The sequence below is a fragment of the Danio aesculapii genome, chromosome 19, assembly GCF_903798145.1.
Source record: "Danio aesculapii chromosome 19, fDanAes4.1, whole genome shotgun sequence".
In the NCBI taxonomy this organism is placed as follows: domain Eukaryota; kingdom Metazoa; phylum Chordata; class Actinopteri; order Cypriniformes; family Danionidae; genus Danio; species Danio aesculapii.
Window position 1 is genome coordinate 438,377 of NC_079453.1, and position 22,295 is coordinate 460,671.

A 22,295-nucleotide genomic window follows, 5' to 3' on the forward strand; every position below is an offset into this window, starting at 1 on the left:
ACTAAAATGTCAATAAATGTCACTTTATTAAACCATAGAGTTGAATGTTCATCATCAAACATAATTGACAGAGCAGAGATCAAAGTCAAGTAATGCAATTAATAAACAGGAAAAGCATGTGAATCTCGAAATACTGAAAATATTAATCAACAGGCATTTTCACTGTGACACTCGTGTTGTTTCAGCATGTCTTTGTGAGGATATGAACACATGAACCAACATTTTACTGCTTGTTTTGACATGATTTTATTTTGATTCATACAAACTGAAGCATCGCCCCTCCAAAATAATAATAATGACATTTTTAGATTATATTAGAAATGTCAAAAAAGGCCTGAATGTAGAATGCAATATACAAACACATGGAAATGCCCATCAAAACAGAGTGACCTATCAGAGCAGAGTTGGCGTATTGAGAGGGAGGGGCTTACAAACCTTATTGGCTGAATTAATTTAAATGAACTGAATAGAAATCATAGCAAAAATGACTTTAATATGAAATGCATGTTCAGAGAAAATGACCTTAGATGCATTTAAACCTGTTGTAGGAGGTTTAACATAATATTAGCACACCTTTAAATGCTGCTATTACATACCTGTCAATATTGGGATGTGGAATTAAGGAATTTGACCCTGACATCGACATCTTTAGATATTATTATTATTATTATTATTATTATTATTAATTATGTGTATATGTCTGTTCAAACCATTCAAACATGCACCCAAAATCCAGACTTTCGCTCTGCTTCAAATTACGTGTACAGAGAAGTAGCTTCTATTTATCACTATGGAGCGCGTCAGCTGACAGTCACGCACCGCTACATGACTGTTTTGAGGATTGCATAGGAGGGGCAACGGTGCCTGTAATGGAAAGGAAGGGAATCCCTCTGTTTTTATATTTATTTCAAAGTGTTTTCAAGCTTAAATAAAATGAGAGCACAGAACAGGTTCACGGTTAAAAGCAAGGGGCGTCTCCTGGTGATTCGGCGGTATGGGTTACAGATAGGGAGGATTAGATCTTTATTGCCACCCTTCATAGAAAGATTGAAAATATGGGAGAAACATGGGAAAATACCTTCACAGGATGAAAGTGGGATAGAATTGTAAAATACGGGAGAATCCCGGGATAGGTATGATAGGTATGCTATTACTATATAAACTATATTAATAAAGAAAGAGTTTTCACTTCATGAGTAACTCCGTGTCTTAGACTAATGAAAAAAGCCATTGCTTTTGAAAAAATAAATGTCATTGTGTTGGTAAGCCGTGCTATGCTGCTCTGACTTGCTCTTTTGTTTTTGTTGATGGCATTTCTCTCATGCTTTCTGGTTGTGGTTTGTGTTTTTGGTTGTGTTGATGTGGTTGTGATTGCTTTTAGCAGTGAAAACAACATTTTTAGCAGTCAAACAGCTATAAAATACAGTCACATATGACAGATGAATAATGTCTGTGTTATTTATTTTCACTTTACTCTAGTAATCGACATCATAGCTTCATTAATGAGCGTCACTATTAATTACAGGCTTTCAGTGCAGTATAATGAGACGAGAGTTCAGGAAGCAGTGCTTTAGCTGCTAGTATATAAAACGTTTTAATTGAATAAGCTTGCACATAAAAGCCAGATTAAACCCCCAACTCTTCATCTCTCTAATGGACGATTAGCTCTGATTAGCCATTAATTAGCTAAAGTGTCTCCCACTGACACACACACAAAGCAGATTAGCTACGGGTCGGATCATTTACTATTTGACTCTCCGTCCACACGATCTTATAATCTTATACTTTGATTTCTAACAGTAGTTTTGGTAAGAGTGATGATCAGTTTTAATAATGCATGATTCTGCCTCATCCATCGATTACTTCAATATTAATTGTGATTTTGTTTTGATGATAATGGATGAATTTAGAGATGCAGCATCACAACGTTAAACATTGCATTATTAAACTCATCCTAATTAAGACTTGATGATGTTTCTATAGATTATCCTCTATTTCTATTCTCTTTTATTCAATGATGTACTAAAGCAATGAGAAAGCCTTTGAACAGTTGAGTCCAAATAATCCTCCTACTAGGGCTGTGCGATTAATCGAAATCAAATTGCAATCATGATTTAAACATCGTGATTAGCTAATTGAAAGAGGCTGCGATATGAAATGTATTAGATAATTTCCCACACCCACAACAAATGCGTGACTGCTGTCTGTGTGTGACGGTCTTACTAGCCAATTGAGTGAGCACACTTTCGTTCTGCCCAATCAGAATTGCGCAAAGTTTGCGGAAAGCCCACAATAAAACAAACAAACAGTAAAGCATGGACAAGTGGGATGATGCCGTCTGCCGCTTCAGAAACATTAATAGACGAATTCATATCAAAGAAAAACAGGACATCGGTAATACGGGAATGTTTTGGTCTCAAAGTCACAGACACCGAACAAAAACAGGTCATTTGTAAGAGCTATCGCAGAATTGTTGCCACAACACAACGAAATACAACAACCAGCAGCTAAAAAAAGCATCACGGATGGCTATATGAGGAGCGTCTTGCAAAAAAGTCCACTAAAAGTATTGCCAGTGACACTCAATCTAGTAGCTAGCGACAGCAAAGTATTAATTTCAGAGTTGTTTGAAGCTGTTACACCCAACACAATCTCACGGCAATTCGTTACTTTTTGATTTAGTGGCTAATTCGTACAAATTCGTATGATCTAATTCGTACAATTTAGTACGATTTGCTCATCCACCAATGATGGTTGGGTTTAGGGGTGGGGTTAGGTGCCACGCCTCCTTTTTAAAATCGTACAATTTCGTACGACTGAACTCATACGAATTAGCCATTAACCTGTCAAAACGTAAAATACTTACGTTTTCTCGTGAGATCAGGCTGGTTACACCATATAAAAATACCTAACGAAGACACTAGATGACTAACGCCATAACTCGCAAGTGTTTGCTCTAGAGAAAAAATTTATGTTTAATTTCTGCATATTTATAAACCAATCTGAATAAAAGTTGGAGTACGTTAATATCTTTTCAGTTCCTTTTTTTAACTAACACTCACTACATTTTAGTAGTAAGAAGCTACGATACAGAATATTGAGCTGAAGCTTGTCTCAAATTAAATCGTAAATCAAATTGAAATCGCAATATCTGTCAATAAAATCGCAATTAGATATTTTCCCCCAATCGCACAGCCCTACCTCATACACGCAAACCTGCCAAAATGAGTAAAAGTTCTTTATTCTCCATGCCCGGCCAGTCGTTGGTGATCTGACTCTGAACTAGTATTACATGCCGGTTAATGACAGCTTTGCTAATTTGGGAATTTTGTCAACAGATGTGCATTTTTGATCATATTCACATTTATTTATCCTTTTTTTAGGTGATTTAACAAACAAACAGCAACAAAACAACTCAGACAGTAGCTACATTTCCATTCTGAGATGATGTCTGATGCTGGTTAAATCCCACCATAGATATTTACATTAGATGTTGCCCATGCTGTTGTAGTCTACTGAAAGGAATGCGTCAATACAGCCGCCATTTTAGTGCAAGGTAGCGCTCCTTTAAAATGAACGTGGGACCAAGGTGCCGTGGAGGACTGTGGCCATCTGGAGCCAGAGATACACACATATACACGTATATCTATGATTGGGGGGTTTCCCAGTGGTCCGTATGCAAATCTATTTTTAAATTATGAAAATTATAATTATACATCACTTTTCTACATCGATGGATGAGTGAGCACATGAGTGTGTGTTTGTGTGCATAGAAATGTATTATCCTCCCTCCCTGTTAAATTTGATCTAATCATGTCCTGAAACGCACCCACTCTCTTGTTTTCACTTCGCATTCTAACAGAGGGAGCGATTCGTTTGTGAATGAATCTCCGTTATGAACGACTCGTTCACTGAGCCGACAATAATACAAGTTTCTAGCAGCGCAGCATCTTGTTGACATTTAATTTACATTGTCTGCTGATTTTATTCAGCTAAACTAGCATAAGCCTGGTATTTAGTGCGAGTTGGTGCTACTTTGCCTTATGGTGAATGCAGTAAGTGACTGTGTTATCATCGATAAGTTAGCACAAAAGCTAAATCTTCCCTATGTAATGTTCTGCCTTTGTGCTTTGTTTTCTTTGTTTGCTCATTACTACACTCGTACACAGCGCTAAAGTTCAGCATCTTCATATTGGCACACTTTTGACTAGTGCAGTTGAATGCCTTCTGTCCTGGGAGCCCTGTACAAATATGGCGGTGCTATTGACGCATGCTCAGGGTTCATATACTGATATCTAGTGTATATATCTATGATTTCCCACCTTTGACAAAATATTTAATATTGTTTGCAAAAAAAAAGTTATTTCACTTTCCTTTTTTTAAATGAAATTTGTCTTTTATATTAAATCTGAAATGTGAGCTTTTTCTCCACAAGACGACGTCAATTTCAGACAATTTGTGCTTTTATTTCAGTTTGTATTGATCAAAAAAATAGTTTTGTTTCCTTCAATTATATTACCGTCATAAACAATAGAAACAGTCTCCTTCATTACAAAAATACATTTCATATTTGAATATATTTACAGTGCAAAACATAGGGCATCATGGTGGCTCAGTGGTTAGCGTTGTGTCCTCATTGCAAGAAGGTCACTGGTTCGAGTCTCGGCTGGGTCAGTTGGTGTTTCTGTGTGGAGTTTGCATGTTCTCCCCGTGTTGGTGTGGGTTTCCTCCGGGTGCTCTGGTTTCCCTCACAGTCCAAACACATGCGCTACAGGGGGATTGATTAACTAAATTGTCCGTAGTGTATGAGTGTGTATGGGTGTTTTCCAGTACTGGGTTGTGGCTGGAAGGGCTGTGTAAAACACATGCCAGAATAGTTAATGGTTCATTCTGCTGTGGCGAACCCTGATAAACGAGACGAAAGTAAAGTGAATAAATGAATAATAATAACATAATGAAAAAAGTAAATAAATAATTACATTGAAATAATAATCAAAATGGAGGTGAAGTTCAATTATCTGAGGTTTTGATTTTAGGTCATATCGTCCAGGCCTGATGTACAGTTTTTGAGGATTGATGTTTACTTGAGTGTGACGTATGGTACAGTACAGTGTGTTTAATCTTGCTGGATTGTCAGAGCCATTAGTGTAGATAAATACAGCAGCTGATGGCGACTGTGACCTTAAACACTAATGTGTGTCTGACCTTAATCTGATGTATACACATGCAAACAAAAACAAGCCGATCGCAGAGTTCAACTCCATGCTGACGTTCGCTCCTGATGTTTACAGACGCAGATACATGTTTATTAGATCATGGTGATTCGTGACTTACTGCTTACATTTGGGATTTTTTCTTAATGGGGTTTCTGCGCTGTTGTGCATTTGCTGTGTGACGCACTTCTACACAGTTCATCAGGTCAAGTGTCAGATAATCTAGATTAACCTTTTGACCAGCACATTCAGCAGTGCATTATTTCAGTCTTCTTTTATTTATTCATATTTTATTGGACTAAAAAGTAATATTGTGGGGAAAAGCATTAAATTATTTGTAAGTAAATTAAATAAATATTATAAGTAAATAAATATTAATAAAAAATGTGTGCTATATAATTGTATTATGATTCTCTCCATACATACATTAAATAAATCCATACATTTAATAATATTTGTATTAATTAAAGTGATAATTCTTCATTTTCTCATTCTCACCCTTTTGTTCATATTTCAGAATAACGTTGACATGAATAAATTATTGATATCCTATTTTTTTGGGTTAGTTATCCCTTTATTAACTTGCTGGTTCTGATGTAATGAGTATGTGATTGTTTTTTAATAATAACTGGCTGTATTTTATATGAAAATTATATTTGTTTTATTTATTTATTATATTTTGCTTTACAAATTTCATTCATTCATTTTCTTTTCGCTTAGTCCCTTTATTAATCTGGGGTCGCCACAGCGGAATGAACCACCAACTTATTTAGCATATGTTTTATGCAGCGTATACCCATGCAGCTGCAACCCATCTCTGGGAAACATCCATACACACTCATTCACACACACGCTCATACACTACGGCCAGTTTAGTTCATCAGTTCCCCTATAGTGCATGTGTTTGGACTGTGGGGGAAACCGGAGCACCCGGAGGAAACCCACACCAACACGGGGAGAACATGCAAACTCCACACAGAAACACCAACTGACCCAGCTGGGACTCGAACCAGCGACCTTCTTACTGTGAGGCGATCGTGCTACCCACTTCGCCACCGCATCGCCCCCTTTACAATTTTAGTCGTTGCTAATTAATATTGTATTATTATTATTATTATTATTATTATTTTGTTGTTGTTATTTGATTTCTTTATTTTTTATTCATTTATTAATTAATTTTTTCCTCTCTCCTATTGTTTATTAATATGATCAATCCTGTGTATATAGATTTTTGTTAAATAATAATATTCCATTATATCTCACACAGAAAAGTGCTGTACGTTTATTTTTTTACAAATGGTAGACTTGTATTTATTGTCATTTTGTGTTGGACGTTAAATATAATCTCAGTGATGTCATTGTCTGTATCTCTTATTTCTTCTGCAGTTGACGGACAGGACATGGTGTTGCTCTATCATCATGACGATGGTCTCATTAGCCTGGCTCCTCCCACTCATTACTACTGCCATGCCCTTTCCCAGAGATCTGCAGCCAATCACTGTGGTGGGATTGGATGGTGAGTCACATGACTGATCACATATATACAGTTGAAGTCAGAATTATTAGCCCCCCTTTTTTTTCTTCTTCTTTAAATATTTCCCAAATTATGTTTAACAGAGCAGGGAAATGTTTACAGTATGTCTGATAATATTTTTTATTCTAGAGAAAGTCTTTTTTTATTTCGGCTAGAATAAAAGCTCAATATTATTAGCCCTTTTAAGCTAATTTTGATTTCAATAGTCTACAGAACAAACCATCGTTATACAATAGCTTGCCTAATTACCCTAACCTGCCTAGTTAACCTAATTAACCTAGTGAAGCCTTTAAATGTCACATTAAGCTGTATAGAAGTGTCTTGAAGAATATCTAGTCTAATATTATTTACTGTCATCATGGCAAAGAGAAAAGGAATCAGTTATTAAAGATGAGTTATTAACACTATTATGTGCAGAAATGTGTTGAGATGTGTATATATATATATATTTGACCTATATCGTCAATTTATGACTTGTATCTTGAGATTTTTTTGTCAGCCCTACTGCTGCTATAAAAATGCTGTTTTGTCGTAACAGTTTTAATTAATTAATGTTAATGATTAACTAATTAAAACATTTTTTTTGCTCATAATTAGCTTTTTCTGCACTCACATTCACAGGCATAATGGGTTTTCCATTAGCCGTTTGAATATATTATTGTTGACCTGAGCTTTAATAGAACTGATGTCATATTAGACAGACTTTACTCTGCTATTTCCAAACCCATTAGGCTTAAAAACATTAATTTATTAATTTTCCTTCAGCTTAGTCCCTTATTCATCAGGGGCGCCACAGTGGAATGAACCGCCAACTATTCCAGCCTATCTTTTACACAGCGTATGTCGTTCCAGCTGCAACCCAGTACTGGGAATCACCCATACACACCCATTCTCACACACACTCATACACTACAGCCAATTTAGTTCATTAACTCCCCTATAGCGCATGTGCTTGGACTGTGGGCAAACCGGAGGAAACCCATGCCAATAAGGGGGGACCTGGAAACTCCACACAGAAACTGCAACTGACCCAGCTGGGACTCGATCCAGCCACCTTCTTGCTTTGAGGCCACAGTGTTATACCACTGAACTACCATGTCGACCTCTTTAAACATTAGGAACAGTAATTTTCCTTTATTGTATAAATGTGTCGTGTATGTCAGTGTTCGCATTACACTGTGTCCTTTTTCTATTTCTGCTACATCACATCAGAACCACAGCCCAAACTACTATAGCAATGATCTCCTCATGTACAGATTATGTGCTTTATTCAGTGTTAAATGCTCCTAATGTGAGTTTAAACACTATTTTACGTCACATTTGTTGCCTGAAATCAGAAGATAGTTCGGCTCAGATCTTGAAAATAAACTAGCAGACGCTTTCAAAATGAAAGTCAGAAGTGTGAAGGATTGATTGACGGAGGTGTTTGTGTGTTTCTCCTCAGACTCGTACCTGTATCCCAGTTTTCAGGGTCTGGTGTCCAGCAATGAGACGGAGCGTCTGGGTCTGGACTATCAGCGCATGATGAGGATCCAGCACATGCTGTACATCGCCGCAAGGTCTGCTTTCACTCGCACACCTACAGGAGTGTGTTTCAGATTATGAAGATGTACATGTCTGTGCAACACACTCCATCAAACCGGATCAGTCTTCAATATGTGGTGTCATATATGTGATTAAGTGGACATTATGAAACTGTTTTAATAATGAGACTGTTATTCTTGTGTGTTTTCCTCCTGTTTAGAGATCATGTGTTTGTTGTGAATCTCACAACAGCAGTGGATGAAATTATTCCACAGCAGGTAAAGCATACTCAAACACACACATTCTCTCACACACACAACATTTAATTACAACATTAATAATAATAACTAAAATAAAAGGGAAAAACTTGGGGAAAATTAGAAATAATTTGGGCAATAAAATAAAACCAGTTTAATTGTATACTAAAATACACTTTTTTTATTAAACTTTTAAATATTTTATACTTTTTTACTAGATATTTTATGAGTTAAATGATTTACAATTTTACATTTGGACGTTTCTTTCTTACTGACACTTAATTTAACGAATAAAACAGAAAGGAGCATTGAGCTGTGTTTGTTTTATTTATTTATTTATTTATTTATTTATAACTGAATGGAGGGAAATTAAAACTGAACAAACTACAAAGAGTATTGCTCTGAAAAATAATGAAGAAAAAGAAGTGCCCTGTGAGCGTGGCTCTTGAGCACTCATGTTAGTGTGTGTGTGTGTCTGCAGATCCTGACGTGGAGATCCACAGACGTGTCCAAGTGCACCGTCAGAGGAAGAAACAGTGTAAGAATCTCCATCAGAGCAGATCTGAGATCAGATGAGGAGACGCACATCTGCGCTAAAGATGTGCTGCTGCAAAGAGTCCAGTGATCAACACACATCAGATATCATCTCTATGCTTTCATTCACCTACATTTATGCACATCTTGGAAAATTGCTTAACTGTAATGCTAAGGCGTGCATACATATGAATATGTGCATAAAGAAGCTTGTGCACCACTGAGTAGGATAATGCTTTATCTAATAGGAAAAAATGAGCAGAAACTGTGCTGTAAACTGATTTAGTGAGTCTGCGCCTGCACTTCACTGTCTCCTATGTGACACTCATCATCGTATTTCATTAATGTTTGTCAACAAGTGCAAAACATTTGGAGCTGTAGTTGATGTTGATGTCAAAGTTCACCCCAAAATGAAAATATCCTCATCATTTACTCACACTGACGTTCTTAACTTTTATGAAGATATTCTGAAGAATGCTGGAAAAAAGCAGCCGTTGACATGTAATTCTGTGTGTTTTCAGGATGAATGTTATAATTATATCAAAGTTCTCGTTCCTCGTAATGATGAGACTCTGTTTGCCTGTGGAACAAACGCACTGAATCCTGCCTGCAGGAACTACAGAGTGAGTAACCGACGCCAGCGCCCTCATGCGGAGAGTGTGTGTGTGTGTGTGTGTGTTTGAGTGTAATTGTGTGTGTGTGTTTAAATGCTTTTGTGCTTGTTTTGTTCAGTTGAGTTCACTGGAGCAGGTCGGACAGGAGCTGTTGGGTCAGGCACGATGTCCATTTGAGTCTCGACAGTCCAATGTAGGAGTGTTTGCAGGTACACACGCACGCACGCACGCACACGCACACACACACACACACACACACACACACAGATCTAAAAATATATACTCCTGAAAATAAGACTAAATTTGTCATCCAGGGTCAAATTTTATTAACACTTACCAAATAACCATGTTAAAATAGATTTAATATAATGTATTTTACATTTACATTACATTTTTATGTATTTCTTTGTTATTTTTTACAATTTAAATACAGAAAGACAACATTAATACATATTTAAAAGTATATAATAAAGTATATTATTATTACTTTTACTATTATTATTATTATTATTATTATTATTATTATTATTACTATTATTATTATTATTATTATTATTATTATCATTATTATTATTATTATCATTATTATTATTATTATTATTATTATTATTATTATTATTATTATTATTATTATTATTATTATTGGGCGTCACGGTGCCACAGTGGGTTGCATGATCGCCTCACAGCAAGAAGGTTGCTGTTTTGAGTCTCGGCTGGGTCAGTGTGTGTTTCTGTGTGGAGTTTGCATGTTCTTCTCGTGTTGGCGTGGGTTTCGTCTGGGTGCTCCGGTTTCCCCCACAGTCCAAACACATGCGCTATAGGGGAATTGGGTAAGTGAAATTGTCCGTAGTGTTTTGTTTGTGAATGAGTGTGCATTGATGTTTCCCAGTACTGGGTTGCACCTGGAAGGGTATCCGCTGAATAAAACATATGCTGGATAAATTGGCGGGTCATTCCATTGTGGCGACCCCTGATTAATAAAGGGACTAAACCGAAAAGAAAATGAATGAATAAATTATTATTATTAAGTCATACTGAATAACAGGGTTTCCTTGATATATGTTCTATATATGCCAATGATTGATTGAATTGATTAATTAACTGATTGATTGATTGATTTGACAGACAGTGACGTGCTTCATCATTTAAGTGTTTTACTCCTCTTTCTCCTCAATACTTCAGGTGGTCATTTCTATTCAGCCACAGTGACGGACTTCCAGGCGAGTGACGCTGTGATCTACAGGAGTTTAGGAGGAGAGGGCCGACCCGTCCTGCGCACTGTCAAATACGACTCCAAATGGCTCAGAGGTGCAGCTTTACCTGCTGTTACTTCATCATAATAACTTGATCTGTTTCTGTTAACCTAAATTTCAGCGCTTTTGGACTATCACATGAAAAAATCCTTAATGGAAACACCAAGATGTGCATAAATTTAAAGAATGTGCATTAACAACTGATGCACACAACTAAGTAGGATAATCCTTTTCTTTCTATTAGAAAGCGGTGAGAAAATGTCTGTATGGTTTGTGAATTGAGTTGTTTTGTTTCTCCAGAGCCTCATTTCCTGCACGCTGTCGAATACGGGAACTATGTGTATTTCTTCTTCAGTGAGATCGCAGTGGAGCACACTGCCGCTGGGAAGGTAAATCAGCCACAGCTAGGAGCAAACCCAGAGAATGAGGAAACGTTCCCTCAACATTCACCCAGTGTTGTCTGAACGTTTTTCCAGTTATAGTAGTGAAACTGAATATTAGTACATTTATTACAGTATGATTATCATTATACATGACTTGCTGGAATATTCCTGAATTTAATATATCTAATTATTGCCTTTATGGCTTTTCCTCATATCTGTTTAGCTGCTTTGACACAGTCTACACTGCAAAAAGCGCTGTAGAAATAAACATGAATTGAATTATACATAAAAACATGAAGCATTTATTTCCAAAAGCAGATGACTGCCCTTTTTAGGATCTTTCAGGAGTAGTTGTCTGTGTGTTCTGTAGACAGTCAAACATATTGGATGTTTAGAGAGCAGTAACAGTGAAGTGTGAACATGTTTTCCTCAGTGGTGTTTAATGCAGTGCTCCAGACTGAAGCTCTTACTCTCTCTGTGTGTGTGTGCTTGTGCGTGTGCGTGTGCGTGTATTTTATTAATCAGTTATTGTCTGTTTCTGCTGCTCGTGCTGCAGGTTGTGTATTCTCGTGTGGCGCGAGTGTGTAAGAATGATAACGGCGGCTCCACGCGAGTGCTGGACCGACACTGGACATCATTTCTGAAGGCGCGGCTGAACTGCTCCGTTCCTGGAGACACTTTCTTCTACTTCGATGTGCTTCAGTCTCTGACCAATGTGCTGCAGATCAACCAGAGACCTGCTGTAGTCGGAGTGTTCACCACACAGACCAACAGGTGCACACACACACACACACACACACACACACATACTTGTATACATGGTAATAGGGACACTCCATAGGTGTATTGTATTTTATATGTAAAAAACACCTGTTCCATGGCCCTCCTCCACCCCTATCTCTGCGGTACATTTTGCATTTCAATACACCTCGTTAAGTGGGATTTTTCTAAGTGTTTTGAATTACAGGAACACAAGGTGTGACCCTGAACCAGGTTGATAGAGTATAACTACGCCATACCCGTGTCCCTGTAAACAACATTTACCTGTACACACACTCACACTAGATCAACAGGTACATAACCCACATAATTAAAAGGCACACACACGCTGATCCCGGGGGCAACGCAGTGGCGCAGTAGGTAGTGCTGTCGCCTCACAACAAGAAGGTCGCTGGTTCGAGCCTCGGCTGGGTCAGTTGGCGTTTCTGTGTGGAGTTTGCATGTTCTCTTCCTCCGGGTGCTCTGGTTTCCCCCACAGTCCAAACACATGTGGTACAGGTGAATTGAGTAGGCTAAATTGTCCGTAGTGTATGTGTGTGTGAATGAGTGTGTATGTGTTTCCCAGTGATGGGTTGCAGCTGGAAGGGCATCCGCTGCATAAAACAGATGCTGGATGAGTTGGCGGTTCATTCCGCTGTGGTGACCCCATATTAATAAAGGGACTAAGCTGAAAAGAAAATGAATAAGTGAATGAACACACTGATCCAGAATTGTTCTGAATGTTCTCAAATTGCATTGCTCTAGCCCAGGATACGAGATCTACTATCGGATCTAATGAGAACTCAGATCCAAAATGACCCGTTACTGTTTCTCCTGTCGGACAATTCCTCACTTTCTTTATCCATCAACCAAAGAAGGGTTGTTCTGTTGTTCTGACTGCTGGACAAACAATGACCCTGAAACTATGGCTGAACCCATCTACTCCAGTTCATATCACTTCCTGGAAACCTACTGGACATTATTAGATTGGAATATACCAATTTTGGTCAAATATAAATGAGACTTCATTAGATATGTTTCAATCCTGATCTTGTACCTGTTACTCACTCACACACACACACACACACACACACACACACACACACACACACACACACACACACACACACACACACACACACACACCAGCTCAACAGGCACATGCACCCAGTCCACACAAACACCCTCACCAGATAAAACGGTGTACACACAATCACCACACACAAACACACTTTGCATGTTTCCTAACTCTGTGTGTGTGTGTGTGTGTGTGTGTTTCAGTATTCCTGGATCCGCTGTTTGTGGTTTCTATCTGGATGACATCGAGCGAGTGTTTAATGGGAAGTTTAAAGAGCAGAAGAACAGTGACTCCATGTGGACGGCAGTACCGGAGGAACAGGTGCCCAAACCACGGTGAGACACACACACTCACAATCTCTCTCACTCACTCACACGTTTGTGACGACAACCACAGTTGTTATTTCTAATTTATTATCACTACTAAAAGATAAGAATCTGACCAAACCTGTCAGGATGATGGTAAAATTGGCACTAAACCACTTTATTTTCCAGAACTGCTTTATTGAGAGAAGAAATCCAGAAGTGATGCATTTGATCGTTTCATGCTAGAAATACACTTATATAAACACACTCCGTGGCAGTCCAAATTCACATACATAAAGCTGTATGCAAAATGTGAGGTGCAATGCTACCTTCAACAATATCACACAATTAAATAAATGAATTAAATAAATAAACATGCTTTCATTAGAAATGTTGGTATAATTATGAATAATTTTAATGTTGTTTTTTTTTTGGTTTTGGCGTTGGAAGTGTTGCTGTTTTTCTGTGTGAGAGTGGGTTATTATTTTCATTAACTAAAAAGCATGGAAAACAAATGAATGTCATCAAATAAAATGAATTGAAATCAGACTTTTGTAAAAGCACGTAATTATCATTAATTATTAAATCAAATAATAATAAATAAACGAGTTATTGTTTTTGTTTTGGTGTGTTCAGTCCAGGGTCGTGCGCAGGTGAAGGCTCGGCCTCCTCCTATTCCTCCTCTGTTCAGTTTCCAGACTCTGTGCTGTCATTCATCAAAACACACCCGCTGATGGAGGAGAGCGTGCCGTCAGTCAACAACCAACCACTGATCACCAACACCGCCAGCAGGTGCTCACACACACACACCAGGGTGTCCGCTGGGTCTTAAAATTTATTAAACATTGATAAATCAATGTAGAGAAATTTAAGGCCCTAAAAAGGTCTTAATTGCTGTTTTGCAAGGTATTAAATTTTATATCACTCTTGAATATGCAGTTTTGTATGCTAAGGTTTGCCTGAATTAAATCTGCATTTATTAGGATGCTGTGTAGTTTATGAAATCAATAAAATCCTGCTAGATTTGACATCATGCTGTTTTGTTTACTGCAGTAATCAAGGCGATACCATTATTTCTGCAGCTCTACAGGCACCAACCTGCTGAATTAGCTAGATTTAATAGATTTGTATTCAGTAAATAAAGAATGTTTCAGTTTTGGATTAGTTTCTTATATTAATATTCAGTAAATATACTGTAAGTTAAAATCTTGCTAGTGTTTCCGGTTGAAACCTAAAGTGGCTATAAGCTCTTATAATGTATGGAGTCTTTAAAGGTGTTGAATTTCACTCTCTGATTCCTGTATATACCCTGACACACATAACCACTGATCAGCAACACTGCCAGCAGGTACACACACACACACACACACACACACACACACACATACACATCAAGAGCATCACAGGTATGTATGTGTGTGTGTTGTGCAGGTATAAGCTGACTCAGATTGTGGTGGACACTGCTGCTGGTCCTCATAAGAACCGCACCGTAGTGTTTCTGGGCTCTGAAGATGGACGCGTGCTGAAGATTCTGACCAGCACACACACCAACAGCTCACACACATCCCAGCTGCTGGAGGACATCGATGTCTTTAATCCCACACGGTGAGTGTTCCCAACCAACACGCACATCTTTAGCACACGTGTGTGTTTTTCTCAGCGCACTGATGTGTGTGTGTATGCGTGTGTTTGCTCAGGTGTGTTGGTGAGCGTGCAGTGTTGGGTCTGGAGCTGGATAAGGAGCATCACGCTCTGTTTGTGGCCTTCTCCAGCTGTGTGATCAGAGTTCCTCTCAGCCGCTGCGCTCAGCACGCCACCTGCAGGAGGTCTGACCACACTGCACACACTTCACCATCTGCTGTTTTGCGTTGCGTTTTTTTATTTCCTCTCGATGGTTTAAATTATAATGATAATGCATGCCTGGTCATCTGAATTCCTAAAACTCGAACAGGTTAACCATTTATTTACAGTGTATATTAGGAAATGTCTATGCATCTGTTTTTAAAGAAATCTTTGTTCAAATTTGACCACATTTTGGATTTTTTCTTTTTGAATTTATGTATTAATTTTGTCATGATAAATGGTGCTTATCAAATGAAGGCATAAAGCAAAACAAGAGTGTCATTCACCTTATAAAATGTAAACAAATGAAAAAAGTAGGAATTAATTTGTGTTTTGACACACACTGCTGTAAATCAAAGGTTTTAGGTTCAAATTAAAGCATCGTAGAAATATTAGAGTAATAAACAGTTGTGATTATTATTATTAAATTTATTATTCATTCATTCATATTCCTTCAGCTTAGTCCCTTTATTCATCAGGGCTCGCCACAGCGGAATGAACCGCCAACTATTCCAGCACATGTTTTACACAGCGGATGCCCTTCCAGCCACAATCTAGTACTGGGAAACACCCATACACATTCATTCACACACACACTCATACAGCATGTGCTTGGACTGGGGGAAACCGGAGCACCCGGAGGAAACCCACACCAACACAGGGAGAACATGCAAACTCCACACAGAAACACACACTGACCCAGCCGGGACTCGAACCAGAGACCTTCTTGCTGGGCGACAGTGCTAATATATTGAATTATTGAATAATATTAATAAAGTCTAATATGAACACAGTAATGGAGCTGAAGACATGAGTGTAAACAGAAACACACAGGAGATCTGTCTGGCGTCTGCTGTTTCTACACCACAGCGTGTGTTTGTGGAGTTTCAGAGCAGATCTGGATGTGTCAGACGGTGCTCAGATTACTCACACACTCGAGACTGATACAGAAACACTGCTGAATGAAGATTTCCAGCTCACTGTGTCATTCTCCCACATCTTTCATGCATCCATTGTCTGCTGCTTATTCAGTGCCGGATTAAAACATTTATTAACCACCGTGTCGCCCTATTTTTATTATTTTCTTTTCATTCTTGGATTGATTCATCAGATTTCTACTTGATTCATTAAAAGAATCGGTTCATCAGAGTGCAGCCAGCAAAGATGTCAACTCCTAACTGAGTGTGTTCCTCCACAGACGCTGCCTGTACACACACGACCCATACTGCATCTGGCTGCGGACGGGACGCTGTGCTGACATGGCCCCGGGGTTCAAGTAAGAGTGACATCATTTCCTGCTGCACTAATAAACCTTACAATTTGATCCAAGTGATCCACATATCTTCCTCTCTTTCGGTGTGTGTGTGTGTGCGTGTGTGTGTGTGTGTGCGTGTGTGTGTGTGTGCAGGGCAGGATTTGAACAGGACATTGATGGTGAACAAACACATTTATTTGACACGTGCACTGGTAGGTGAATTAAAGTTTCTAAAAAAATGACTGAATAATGTCATCATTTATTGTTATATAAATATAAATATTGTTCTAGCAAGCACAAGCCGATATTTTGTTTATTGCGAGTTGTTAAATGTCATTAAATATCTACAAAAAAGAAAATAATTCTGCTGTTATCTGGGATCTAACATGTTAACAAACTAGAATAACTGAATAATAAAATCATATCTGGAAGATGTCACTCTGCTTAAAACACACATAGGTCAGCTGTTTTAATCACTGTCATAATGTGAATTATGAATCTAATTAATCCTGATGTGTGTGTGTGTGTTTGTGTGTTGTTTGTCTCTGTGATTTAGATGTGATGTCATCAGCAGGAAGTGATGTCAAATCAGCTGTGGATTCGGCCTCTGGTCAGTGTCTCTCTCACACACACACACACACACACACCATCATCTCCTTTAGCCGCATTACTTTAGTTATTCCAGTGTGTGTGTGGATGAGTAAAAACTAAACTAATAACTGTAAATTTATAATTAAATGTTGATAGACTTGATAAATACAGTATATGAGACGGGGCCTTCAGTGTTTATTTGTCAGGTAGGTAAACAATGCCTTAAGGAGTTCATTCAAGTAAAACACTGCTATTAAATAAAGGTCATTTAATAAGATGTGAGGGGGAAACACCTCAGCAGAACTAAGATGGACTGTAAACTGCTTTGTAAATTAATTAATTCAAATTAATCAAATGTTTTGTTTTTATTGCTTTTATTTAATGTTATTTTAATATTAATGCCCCGGGACTAGATGGACGAAAACCTTCATAAAAACAATGTAAGAAAATAAATCATTTTTTCAGATAAAATGTAAGATATTTAGACAAAATGAAAATAAATGAGTATAAAATATAAGAATGTCTTAAACTATAATTATTAGTTTTCACATATTTTCTAAATTAAAAAATACTTTTTTTGTTGTGTTTATCTGATTATATGGTGGCTCTTATTGATCTTGTCTTGACAAAAGTGCAAAACCGGGTCAGAAGTAATTATGGGGCACGATTTAGCCTCTAAAATTGACTTGCAGTGCAGTTTTTACATTTATAACAATAGTGCAGGATTGGTTATATACAGTGCAGACTCCACAGGCAAAGTAAATAGTAATACCTGAAATAATTTTTGTATTTAGTTTCACATTTCACTATAAACATCATTAGATCAATATATTTAGTTAAAGGGACAGTTCACCCAAACATGAAAACGTTTCCAAACCTTTATGAATTTTATTCGTCTGTTGAACACAAAGGGACGGCACAGTGGCTCAGTGGTTAGCACTGTGGTCTCATAGCAAGAAGGTCGCTGGTTTGAGCCTCAGCTGGGTCAGTTGGTGTTTCTGTGTGGAGTTTGCATGTTCTCCCCGTGTTGGCGTGGGTTTCCTCCGGGTGCTCCGGTTTCCCCAACAGTCCAAACACATGCGCTATAGGGGAATTGGGTTCCCAGTACTGGGTTGCAGCTGGAAGGGCATGCGCTGTGTAAAACATATGCTTGAATAGTTGGCGGTTCATTCCGCTGTGGTGACCCCTGATAAACAAGGGACTAAGCTGAAGGAAAATGAATAAATGTTGAACACAAGAGCAGATATTTTGAAAAATGCTGAAAACCTGTAACCATTACCTGACCACCATAGTAGAAAAAGCAAATGGAAGTCAATGGTTACAGATTTCCAGCATTCTTCAATATATCTTCTTCAATATTCAACATAAAAAAGAAAGCCAAACAGGTTTGGAACAAGTAAAGGGTGAGTAAATGATAGTGGAGTTGTCATGTTTGTGTGAACGATCCCTTTTAATCGTGCATCTTGAATTTGAAAGACATTCATGTAAACATCAACATGAAACTGAATGTGTGTGCAGGTGTGAAGCAGCTTCCTGACGCCGACAGTCTGAGCGACGGCTATCACTTCACTCTTCTGGGCGCGTGTGTGTTGCTTGCGTTTGTGTTGGGGGCGATCGCGTCAGGTTTACTGGTGTCATGTTACTGCAGACAGAACTCTCCGCCAACGCCAGAACCCGAAGCGTCGCTCTCACACACACATGCACACACACTCTCGCTCAGCAGCCTCGCTAAAATCAACCTGCTGATGGACAACAAACCAGAGAAAAAGGGCGAGTCTCCATCCGCGCACATCTACTCGCCTGCTAAACCTCCAGAAGAGCTGCCACCCACGCCAGACTCAACCCCAGAACTGCCAATCAAAAACATCAAAGCCATCAGCAGCCAATGGGAGAGAAGCCACACCCACAACTCCACTCTCCAGCTCATTCCAACCAATCAGAATCATCCAGTCCTCTCAGAAAATCCTAGTGATGATATAAGCGGTAACCTCCAGCGTTCTGATGTCACCCTTATGTCACCTGCTGGATTAAAGTCATACAATCGGACTTTATTACCGAAGTCGTATTACAGCTGTCTGAAAGAGCCGTCAGAATGTTCCACGCTTCAGCAGATTCCCGAACAGCCCTCCGTACAGCGCCACGTCCTCATTAAAATGGGTAACGGGATCACCAGCGCACGCCAGCACACCTTCAACCCCAAGATGAACTCCAATACGGGGAATATTTACGAGATTCAGCGGCCGCTCGTCTCCGGCGGCTCGTGTTTGACGCGGCAGCACAGTTACAGCGAGCCGCCGCAGATCCAGCGCAGCGCTATCGTCAGACGCACCGCATCGCTAAAACCACAGATACCACCCAAACCTCTGAACATACCCGCTAAAACACTGCCCTCTGCTGGCACACACAACCACACACACAACTACTGACCCCGCAATCACATCACACACACACACACAAATACTGACCCCTGCGGTCACGTCACACACACACAGATAACAACAAACACACACAACTATTGACCCCACGGTCACATGACACACACAACTACTGTCTCACACACACACACACACACACACAAATACTGACCCCTGCGGTCACGTCACACACACAACAACAAACACACACAACTATTGACCCCGCGGTCACATGACACACACAACTACTGTCACACACACACACACACACACACACACACAAACACAAATACTGACCCCTGCGGTCACGTCACACACACAACAACAAACACACACAACTATTGACCCCACGGTCACATGACACACACAACACACAACTACTGTCACACACACACACACACACACAACTACTGACCCCACAGTCAAATGACACACACAACTGCTGACACACACACACAAATACTGACCCTGCGGTCACATCACACACACAGATACAACTATTGACCCACGGTCCCATCACACACACACACACACACACAACAACTGACCCCACGGTTCCAACACACAAATACTGACCCCGTGGTCACATAACACTCACAACTACTGACTCTGTGGGACGACACCGGTCAGATGACACACACACACGTAACTACTAGCCCCACGGTCACATTACACACACAACAACATACATACACACAACTATTGACCCAGCGATCACATGACACAAACACAACACACAAATCTACGACACCACACACACACACACACAACTACTGACCCAGCGTTCACATGACACACACAACTATTGACCCCGTGATCACATGACACACAAACTACTGACCCTGCTTTCACATCACACACACACACACACACACAACAACACTCATACAACTACTGACCCCACCAGATGCCACCGGTCACATGACACACACATGCTCGGGTCATTGGTCAGAATACCAGCACATTGATGACTGCAGTGTGTGTATATATATATAGTGTGTATATAGTGTATATATATAACAGATGGGATGTTATTATGGAGCACATTGGATGATTATGCAGCGGTGGGTAGTTATTTTTGTCAATAAATCTGGTTTCTTGCATTTGTTAACACACTTTGATTGAGTTGATCTTCATAAATGAGGAGTTTGAAGACGTCTGAGGGCAAAAGGAGATAAGAGAAATGTAATTTATTTTTAATATGGCTGGATCTACAATTGCGGATACAGTTGTGCATCTCTAAGATGAGCCAGATTCTGTTTTTCAGAAACCTTAATGAAATATTTTAGAATAATGACACAGAGTTATCTCTAGAAATAATGCTTGTGTGTGTATTTAGGCTCTACTATTGATTTCCAAGGGCATTTTTTTACATTTGTAAGATAATTATTTTAATAACAAAAGATTATATGATTGGTTTTATTCGGTGCCGTAAACATGAAACCTGACTCAAGACACACACACTAATAATTTTCTTATTTATTTAACATTTCACTGTGATCACGACCCAAAAAATGAAAAATGTACTTGCTGTTAAAGTGATTATCAGCGTTTTAACACATAAGAAGATATTTTGAAGAATGTTGGAAATGCATAACCATTGACCATACTTTTTTCCTAGTATGGAAGTCAATGGTTACTGATTTTCACCGTTATACATTACTCCACTTTGGTATTTAATACATGCAGTAAACAGTGTAGTGTGAATAGTATGCTCTTCTGTAATTAATAACAGGTAACACTTTATTTCACATTACATTATTTAATTTATATATTTTTAACTGATAATTTATAAATGATCGATTTTAAATAGACAATTATTATTGTAAGATTACGGATTTATTCCTAACGTCTGGCTGTTAATGAATCATTAACCCTAAAAACTCCTAATTTGCTGCTTATTATTGTTATTAAGCTAGTAGTTTGGTTTTTGGTATTAAGATCATGCAGAATCTGTACTTTATAAACACCACTTAAGTACTAATAAACAGACAATATTTTACAGTAGGTCTGTAACAAGCCACTATTTAATAGTGAGAAATTGTTCTTAAACTAAAGTGTTGCCATATAATAATGTGATCATTAAACTCAGAATCGCGAGTGTTTGATGCTATAATAATCTGTGTGTTTTGATTAAAGATTAAGGGCTGTGAAGAGGAAAACAGATCACATCAGACTGACCTTATATTAACATGAGGAGTGAATGATCTGCATTTATTTGTGCCTTACATGAGGGTCCTGCAGTCAGAAGGGCGATGGACAACTCTCTCTCTTCACGTTCATCTCAACAGCAGGAGCAGAAGAGCGGATTCACACACAGGTTCATTTATTTTGAGTTGTCAGTAATCATCACTGGTATAAGTTATATACTGGAAAAAAGCTAAATATTGCAATATTCTAATACACTGCAGCTTTAATACGTTTATTACAGAATGTTTATGTTAGTTAATGAAAATAAAGTTGTTTATTTCCACTTATGTTAACTCCCAGTGCATGAATTTGGATGTTAATAATGCATGTTGAGTTATGAATAATAATTGCTGTTCAAGTGTTGCTCATTATTCATTCATGTTTGTAAATACATTAACTAATGAAACCTTTTATTGTAATGTGTGACTTAGATATGACTATTAGAGACAGGAGAAATGATTACACTGTGCAAGGCATCACACTTTACAATAATAGTGCATGATAGTTAATGTATTTATTAGAATTAATCATGGAAAATATAAACATATT

The 22,295-nt window shown here is 38.4% G+C and overlaps 1 protein-coding gene across 2 annotated transcripts in view; it reads left to right on the plus strand.

The window, feature by feature from the left end:
- Positions 1 to 20,667, plus strand: part of sema6d (sema domain, transmembrane domain (TM), and cytoplasmic domain, (semaphorin) 6D) — a 31,169-nt gene extending 10,502 nt beyond the window's left edge. For both annotated transcript variants that reach the window (XM_056479975.1, XM_056479977.1), the window contains exons 2-18: positions 6,600 to 6,729; positions 8,192 to 8,306; positions 8,492 to 8,549; positions 9,010 to 9,066; positions 9,584 to 9,685; positions 9,795 to 9,885; positions 10,859 to 10,984; positions 11,230 to 11,318; positions 11,869 to 12,086; positions 13,353 to 13,484; positions 14,091 to 14,246; positions 14,886 to 15,059; positions 15,152 to 15,280; positions 16,495 to 16,572; positions 16,705 to 16,763; positions 17,108 to 17,161; positions 18,661 to 20,667. In XM_056479975.1, the coding sequence (XP_056335950.1) occupies positions 6,600 to 6,729; positions 8,192 to 8,306; positions 8,492 to 8,549; positions 9,010 to 9,066; positions 9,584 to 9,685; positions 9,795 to 9,885; positions 10,859 to 10,984; positions 11,230 to 11,318; positions 11,869 to 12,086; positions 13,353 to 13,484; positions 14,091 to 14,246; positions 14,886 to 15,059; positions 15,152 to 15,280; positions 16,495 to 16,572; positions 16,705 to 16,763; positions 17,108 to 17,161; positions 18,661 to 19,568 (2,676 nt within the window). In that variant the 3' untranslated portion in view covers positions 19,569 to 20,667. The remainder of the gene's footprint in view (positions 1 to 6,599; positions 6,730 to 8,191; positions 8,307 to 8,491; positions 8,550 to 9,009; positions 9,067 to 9,583; positions 9,686 to 9,794; positions 9,886 to 10,858; positions 10,985 to 11,229; positions 11,319 to 11,868; positions 12,087 to 13,352; positions 13,485 to 14,090; positions 14,247 to 14,885; positions 15,060 to 15,151; positions 15,281 to 16,494; positions 16,573 to 16,704; positions 16,764 to 17,107; positions 17,162 to 18,660) is intronic.
- The last annotated feature ends 1,628 nt before the right edge of the window (positions 20,668 to 22,295 follow it).